At 44.3% G+C, this 8,661-nt stretch overlaps 2 protein-coding genes across 2 annotated transcripts; both read right to left on the bottom strand.

The window, feature by feature from the left end:
* Positions 1-2,252: 2,252 nt before the first annotated feature.
* Positions 2,253-3,548, bottom strand: LOC140222416 (uncharacterized). Its single transcript, XM_072292938.1, has one exon. The coding sequence runs from the start codon at positions 3,498-3,500 to the stop codon at positions 2,253-2,255; it is 1,248 nt and encodes a 415-aa protein (XP_072149039.1). The 5' UTR covers positions 3,501-3,548.
* Positions 3,549-4,155: 607 nt separating this feature from the next.
* Positions 4,156-7,837, bottom strand: LOC117853496 (uncharacterized). Its single transcript, XM_034735840.2, has 3 exons — positions 7,728-7,837; positions 5,179-5,290; positions 4,156-5,124 (listed from the first exon to the last, which is right to left on the bottom strand). The coding sequence occupies exons 1-3, from the start codon at positions 7,835-7,837 to the stop codon at positions 4,156-4,158; spliced, it is 1,191 nt and encodes a 396-aa protein (XP_034591731.2).
* Between the last annotated feature and the right edge of the window lie 824 nt (positions 7,838-8,661).

The following is an 8,661-nucleotide window of genomic DNA, read 5'->3' on the forward strand; positions in this document are numbered from 1 at the left end:
GGATTCAGCCGACACCCCTGCACGATTTCAGCCATCTCCCTCATACGACATCGAAACAAGGTGTTCTTTGATGCGTTGGAACGGGGCCGCCGCCGCCGTTCTTTTGGTTCTGGTCCTAGCTCCAGAAGGTTTGAGGATCATTCTATGTGACCACAACAAGGTGCTGCATTACCAGTTTTGGGCCAACTTAGCCTTGTATCATGTCGGACCTTAAGCCCAAGTTGTGGGCGTCTCCCTTCCTAGTCGCCTCCAACCCTAGTTTGCCCCTTTTGATATAAACTCAGTAGCCGCCACCTTAGAAACTCGAGTTTTGTTTAGTTCTAGTTTTCCTTCGAGAAACTGAGATTGATTCGTTGTAACTATGGCGACAAGTCCTTTTACAGTGATCCAGGGGCCCTTTTTTCTCCTTGACTGTGTTGATTAATCCTTTCGAATCGAGAGCTTGAACCCTTTTTTTACTTCATTCATATTTGCAATATCAGTTTGCGTGTTTAAACTTTCTTGCTTGTGTCCTTCGATTTGCATGCAGGGAAAGCCTTCTCGGCAAGGTTAATCAAGTTGTGCTTGGTTGATAACCAATGGAGCAGCGATGTAGCAGTTGCAGGGATTCGAATCGTGTCTGATTAGAAACCCGGATTATCAACGTCGAGTCTCCACCAATAAAATTTATCACTACCTTTTGGAAGATCGGGCCATTGCTACATCATGTGGTATCAGGATTCCAGGTTACCTGTGAGGTATACTATCGTGTTTTCCCCTTTAGATTCAGTTCGTGTCCAACACCTATAGTCCACAAAAAGCCCAAAAATATTTACACTATCTGCTGTCCTATCACCTTTTTAGCCTTTGCAATTTCTGTTTCAGATTCGCTTTGTTGAGTTTGTGTCCGTAGTCGAGTCTTGTTGCTGGTTTAGTGTGTTCGTGGTCGTAGTTTCAACCGCTCATCGCTGTTTGATTATTTCCACCGCTATCCCATCCACCTTTACCCAAACAACAAGGTGTTGACGCTGGATTTTGGCACATGTTAAGATCGGCGTCAAAGGAGAGAAAGGCGGCCGTTGCGGCAAGCAAGAAGCTACAATTAGGAATCGGCCGATAAGAGCTACAGTGTTTCAGCCTAGCTGAGGGAGTCAATGAAGACTGGCCGATTAGGGGCCAGAATGGCTTGGCCGATGTGGGGCTAAAGTGGGCCAGGAATGATTAGCCGAAGATGAAGATTGGTCCATGGGAAAATAATAACCAACTCCAATGCGGGTTGTGTTCGGATGTAAATATTTGCTATCTATAAATAAGAGATAGATCTTAGTTGGTTAGGAAATCAATTGTAACAGGGTATAAATAGGTGCCTCGTAAGGCTTGTAAAACAACACATCAATCAACAACACAAATCTATTTTTTCCTCGCACTTTATTTTCAAGTCGGCGACTTTGCCAAATCCTTTTCTTTTCACGAATTTGTACGAGTTGGCTGGGCTGCATCAACACAACCTCAGACCAATTTGTAAGTTCTGCTTATCGAGTAATATCTAAGCTTTAACTTCGGGCGCATCGCTGTTGTTTTGTTTAGATTTATTCACCAGTTATCAATATTAACTAGAATTATATGTTTTACCTGTTGTTTTAGTTTTATCACCAGTTATCCAGCTTGAGACACGAACTGTCGACTTTTTATCGATATTCTTTGTTTATTATCATATAGCCGATTAGATCTGTTCCAAGTGTTTCTTTTGTAGCATTGTTTAGGTTACTCTAGTAGTTTTTTTTGCAATTGCTACAAGATCATCGGCTGTTCTATGGCCGGTCATCTCCACTATAATTCGGCTGATTCGCTGATATATTCTTCAAAATAGATCGGAACCTTAGCCAATCAAAACCCGAGAATTTAACACCTTTCTTTCCTTGTCAATCAATAGGTTAGATTGACTGGCACGCCACGTGAACCGCATTAGGGCATGTACAACAGTGAGACAACTGCTATCTCTAAGTTCTTGGAATTTACAACATAGACGGCTAAATAGACAGCTCGTACAACCCACAGACAGTTGCTATCTGTTTTGGCTGTCAACAAATCATTAAATGTTTGCATGCAACCATGATCAATCATGAATAGTATTTCTATATACTATTGCGTTGCTAATGGATAGAAAATAAATTCTTCAAAGTAAAACATATATTATATTATACTATATATTTCAATCAAATATAACATAGATCTTCGTCCCCATAAATCAAATACGACTGAAATATTCATATCTAATTTTTTTTGTTTCCATAGCGATGCCATATGTGTTCAACAAGATCGTCCCTGAGTTGTCTATGCGTTGGACGTGCTTGGATAGCGGAATTCCTTCTAAGCACCTCCGCGAAGCATGGATTGGGGTTATCACTTGTATGCACTTCAGGCGGGAGCACAATCGTCGTACTTGCATTCTCATTCAAATCCAAGGAAACTCTAGCCAATTCCTTCTCATCCTCCACTATCATATTATGAAGGATAACACAAGCTTGCATTATGTTGATAACATCCTCCCACTTCCATAACCTTGCTAGCCGACGAACAATATCAAAGCGGGATTGCAATACGCCAAATGCGCATTCGACATCCTTCCTTGCTCCTTCTTGCATCAATGCAAATAATTTGTCTTCACGGGTCTGGGGGGCTGTTATTGTTTTCAAGAAGACCGCCCATTCTGGATATATTTTATCAGCGAGATAGTAGCCCATATCATACTGTTTTCCATTTACGGTGTATTGTACCCTTGGAGCTTCCCCTTTTAGAACATTGATGAACAATGGTGACTTGTTTAGGACATTGATGTCATTCTGAGACCCGGCGGTACCAAAGAAAGCATGCCAGATACGAAGATTATGAGATGCCACTGCTTCAAGAATCATAGTAGGAACACCTTTGTCACCACGTGTGAACATGCCTGCCCAACCTTTAGGACAATTCTTCCATGCCCAATGCATACAATCGATGCTTCCCAACATTCCTGGAAAACCACGAGCCTCATTTTCTTGCAAAATTTTTTCTAGTTCATCACTTGTAGGAGGGCGCAGGTACTCTTGACCAAAACATTCAATCACACCTACAGCAATTTTTCCAAGAATCTCCAAAGAAGTGCTTGCAGCAATTTTTAGGATGTCGTCAAGTTGGTCGGCCGATGAGCCATATGCTAGCATCCGGATTGCTGCAGTACACTTCTGAAGGGGTGAATGTCCCTCTCTACCAGTTGCATCAACTCTTCTAGTAAAATAAGGATCCCAATTACTAAGAGTTTCAACGATGCGCAGGAATAATGGTTTATTCATTCGAAACCTTCTACGAAACATCTCATCGGTGTAGATAGGATTTGCAGAAAAATAATTAGCAACAAGATCATCATGACCTTGTTCTCGACTCCTTGGTATGTACCTCCTTGGTCCACTTTGTCGTCGGCGCCGAGTCACAGACGATGTTCCTCCTTCGATGTCTGCCTTTAATCCATCTCCAATCTGCATCACAAATTCTTCTACAATTTCATCTTCTGCTAGGAAATCTTCCACGGTGAACACCTCTGTAGGATCAAAGTCATCGGCTTCTGGTAGATCATCTTCATCATCGGCAGGTGGATGTGGTTCCATAGTACTAGAAAAACAAAGTTTCTATGCTGAATGAATGGAAGCAAGCCACCTATTTATAGTCTGCAGCCTATGACTGGATGGAATTTCATACGGGAGATATGCAGTCTGTACGCGGTTTCAAAGGAGATATGCAGTCGGTGGACAGTTTCACAAGGGGAGACATGCAGACAGTGGACTATTTAACATACAAGTAACTGAAAAATCTTGAAACGCATGCTTCTGGCAAATCAGGTGTTTACCACGCATTCACACAGGTTCACACAAGTATACATATTCAAACATTCGACAAGTAGACATGTTCACACAAGTAGGGTTCATCTAATGCCTGTGTAAACGAAGGCAACAGGCCATCATCAACTGGGCTGTTTACTAAAAGAACTAGCAAATATTTTTCTGTTGTCCAGCAGAAGACAACTCACCATGGCTTCCAGCACCCAAAATTAATTATCCTGTACTTGAAATCATTATATAATCAGTTATCAGCTATTCTATAACTGAAAAAAATAAAACTACATAATGTGTGCATACCTGACTAGCTCATTTCAGGAAATAAAGACTTCCTAAGACACTTCATGGCAGCAACACGTTCAGCTTTTTCTTCATCAGACATTGAACTTGTATCTTGAGAGATGAGAGAGTTGTAAGCTTGCATCATCTTTGATTCCTTCTCGAGCCTTTTTGACTCTTTGGTCTCTTGAGCAGTAAGATGAGCCAGTCTAGTGGTTTCAAGCTTTTCAGATGATAACTTCTGTTGTAGTTCCAGTACCTTCATGCGGTTTGCATTTAAATCTTCCTGAATTTTACTAAATTTATCGAGCTTCTCCACATCAATGGCCGATTCCTTTGATTTTCCATCATTATCCAGGTTTGATCCTTTAGACTTCATTTTTGCAGCAAGAGCAGCCTTTTTAGCTGCCTTTTGTCCAATAGGTCGCTCTAGCATTTCTTCAATATCATCCTTTTCTCCTTCAATGCGATATGACTTTCTTTTACGAGCATTCTTGAGGTCTTCATTATATGTTTTCCACTTTGCCACATCTCGGCATATTTTCCAAACATTCTTTAACACAAAGGGACCTAGCTTTGCCTTCTTGTTGTCTTCCAAATAGAACTTGTCTGCTGTATCAATCCACATCTGATCGGAGTAGCCACTTGTGAATAATCTGCGAGCCTTCAAATATGCACAATCATATAGATCAATCCACCGATTAATCTTGTGCCATCGATCCTCGGCTTGCTTTGAATTTCTTTTCCTCTGTGACGGGATAGTCATGTTGTATGACTTGACAACATCACCCCAATAGTGCTCGTTGTTCCTATCAGCTCCAACGGATGAGTCTGTTGAATTTTTCAACCAAGCACTCATCAGTTTCTCGTCTTCTTCTGGTGTCCACAAGATCCGCTTCTCTGTCCTGACATTCTCAGTATCACTATCAACTTCAATAGCCTTCTGTTCGGATAAAACTTGTACTTCTTGAGATGAATTTCCACTGTTGTTAGGCTGCAGTGCATCCATTGAGGCAAAACTAACACCAACATCGACAGGCCTTGGTGCCTTGAAAGGTGCATAATGAGATGGAGCACCAACAAAATGTGAATTCCGTGATAAATGGGATTGGTTGTTGAATAAGCCCATAAATCCACCAGGAGGGTGTGTGCTGTTGTCCCTGCAAAATTGTATACATGAACTTAATATTCACTGAAACATTCTCTACCAGGGGATACACGAGCTAGCATTTCCTTTGTTTTTAGTTAGCATAGATTCAACTTTGATCTTAAATGGCATCCATTTAACAAAAAAATGACTGACTGCACACTGAAGATAATTCTAAATTGACCGACTAAACATATTCAGTTATTGATTCAGTGATCATCACTGAACACATACATGCAGCCACCAATTCTATTGAACTGGAAACATTCAGTACCTTGAAAAAAATCAGTGATTCCTAAATACACATTCGGTAATTTAGTTATTAATTCTACTGAAGTGAACACATATATCTTCTAGTTCCTATCCCACAAACATTAGCACTATCAGTAACTGGAAAATATAATTGCAGTGCATACCTAGTTAGATACTCTCAGCAAAACAACAGGCAGCAACATATGTAAACTTGTGAATTAGAAAATTAGCAAATATTTTTGGAATTACCATGCTGGATCCCAACTAGATTGTTTCCCAAACGAAGGGGAACTTGGACTGATGGAGCCACCACATCTGCCATGTAAAGAACCAACAACGCCAAATCCGATTGGGTAGCCTTGTCTGCCATGGATTGGTGGAGAATCGAAGCTATCTGCCATGGATTGAGGATGAATCGAACTTGCCGAGGGGTTGGTTGTTGGGGACGAGCTACTTCCGCGACCGACGAATGCTGCCGTCGCACTGTTGCTAAGGCTGACGAGGTTGGGTGCTAGAGCCGAACCGCTTCCACGAGGAACTTTGGTCGCAGCCGCACCCGCCACCGCTGCAACTGCCTGTGTCGTTCCTGCTGCCGCCGCCGTCTTGCTCTTCGAAGGTACCATGACCTTCCTCTTCGAAAGCGATGCCATCCTGCTAGACATCGCTGGAGAGGGAAGAGGCAGCTCTCGGCAATGGCACGCAAGGGCAGCGGAGACTGTCGAGGTGGAGAAAATGGCAAAGACGAAACATATACGGCGGGAGATTTGGCGCGCAATCGGGAGATTTGGCGCGCGCACAGCAGGATCCGCATGGTGTCGACGAGGAGGCAATGCTCCGTACAATGCGCAGCCAGCCGTCTTCTTCGCCTGGGAGCACGAGCGCTTGCCATCGTCTCCCCACGTGACGGCTTCCCTCTCTCTCTTCAGTTACTGTAGTGAAGCGAGGGGGATTTTGCAAAACTTCCGTCGTGAGACGACGGCTGCCACGACCGTTGTACGTGCCCTTAGGGCGATAACCCGAACAGGAGCTAAGCAGATTCTCCCAGGTCGTGTGTCCGACACCGAGAGTTATCGGCTGATTTTTAGCATCAACACACTTTTGGCACACCCAGTGGGATAGAAGCAAGATCGAACATATCGAAGGCTGCTGAGATCTCGGAGGATAACGTCATTGAAATCATTGAAGCAGATCTCAAGGATGACCAGAGGGATGAAGTGGCAAAGGCTATAGAAGACTACAAGAAGGCATGCCTGCAATCCTATAGTCGCACCAGAATCGGGGAGACCGTCAGGAAGGCTGCTCTTCCAACTCCTCGCCATATCACCGTCGCTGAAGACTCAGGAAAGATATCTGAGATGATCCTGCAGTCTATTTATAGAATATGATCCATCAGTTTAAGGTGATGACCAACACAGTATACAACATCGTTGTCAGCTCCATGGTCAACGGTGTGGCTCAGGGGTATCAAGGACCAGCTTACGCCCCTCCCATCATCGCACCGGTCAAAGGCTTCTCAACGGTGCCAAATATGTCTCAGTTGGCTCCTCAGCCGATGCAGATGCAGAGTGGGGGATACAACACTACAATACCCCTGGGATATAACGGTGCAACGCCCTATCAATCACAAGAGCCGTTTTACCTTGCACTAGTTCCCCCCGCTCAACCGCCGTTTGCAACCTCGGCGCCGTGGGGAATGGCGGGGATACCTGCCGATCTGGATTCGTCCACTAGCTACGGAAAGTCTCCGGTGTAGGTGTCGTTTCAATCGGCCTTTTGACCGACAGCCCCGCACTATCAACAAACTACCCCGGAAATCGGCAGGGGGGCAAACGCTCCAAATCCCTTTAGAACTGCGGCGCCGATAATATTGTACGATGAGGCGGTGGAAGCAGTACGTCAAGTTGACCCAATGCGACAACAGTCGTTGGCTCCTTAGCTGATAGTCCAGCCGCAAGATCTGCAACACGTGCCAGCCTATCACCCAATCACGGTGCCGCAAGTTCAACAGCCCGTCCCGATTCCTCAGCCAGTCATACATCAGCAACAGCAGCAGCAGCAGCAAGTGGACTGGACCGCAAGAATAACTGATATAATATAGGATTAGTTTGGATTAAAGCCAAGAGTGCAAACTTATATGTACAGAACGCTGTACCCACCCGCTTATGATCTGTTGCCGTTCCCTCATTGGTACAAAGTACCCGACTTCACCAAGTTCTCGAGCCAAGATGATATGTCCACGGTGGAGCACGTTAACAGATTCATCATCCAATGTGGAGAAGCTGCTGCACAGGACGCTCTGATAGTGCATCTATTCTCGTTGTCCATGTCCGGATCAACCTTTCAATGGTTCATGACACTGCCGCCCAACTCCATAGTTACTTGGGCCGATCTGGAAAAACAATTCCACAAATACTTCTATGCGGGGGTCCACGAGATGAAACTCTCAGATTTAACTGGCCTCAAATAGAGCAGCGACAAGTCAGTGATCAGCTACTTACAAAGGTTTAGAGAAGTTAGGAACAAGTGCTACAGCCTGGTTTTGACTGACGCCCAATTGGCCGACATCGCTTTACCGGGACTCTTACCGCACATCAAAGAAAAATACGCTTCCTAGGAGTTCGAAAGTTTGAGCCAAATTGTTCACCATCTATCCAGCCAAGAAGTGCGCCCCTTTGACCAATGAAGAAATTTTCAGAAAAAGGTGGCATACGTGGAAGGGTCCAAATCGGAAGAGGAAGCAGAAATCGACCTGGCGGAATGGGTAAAAGGGAAAAAGCCAATATCATGCCCGTTCAGTAAAAAGGAACTGGAAACGTTTGGTTTTGACACATCTAAGGCCGATAAGATCTTTGACTTGCTACTACAAGAGGGACAAATCAAGCTCTCACCCTACCACACAATTTCGTTGGCCGAGCAGCTCAAGAAGATGAATGGCATGTCTCACGACACCAATGAATGCAAAGTATTCCGTCAGCAGATACAGTCGGCCATTGAGCAAGGAAGACTTAAATTCGAGGTCCCCATGAAACCAGCAAAACCGATGAAGATCGACCAGCACCCCTTCCCTACTAACATGGTCGACGCCGGAAGGAACGCACTCCAGACCAAAGTGCTGACGTCAGAATCGGCCAA

Source organism: Setaria viridis, chromosome 4, assembly GCF_005286985.2.
Source record: "Setaria viridis chromosome 4, Setaria_viridis_v4.0, whole genome shotgun sequence".
In the NCBI taxonomy this organism is placed as follows: Eukaryota; Viridiplantae; Streptophyta; class Magnoliopsida; order Poales; family Poaceae; genus Setaria; species Setaria viridis.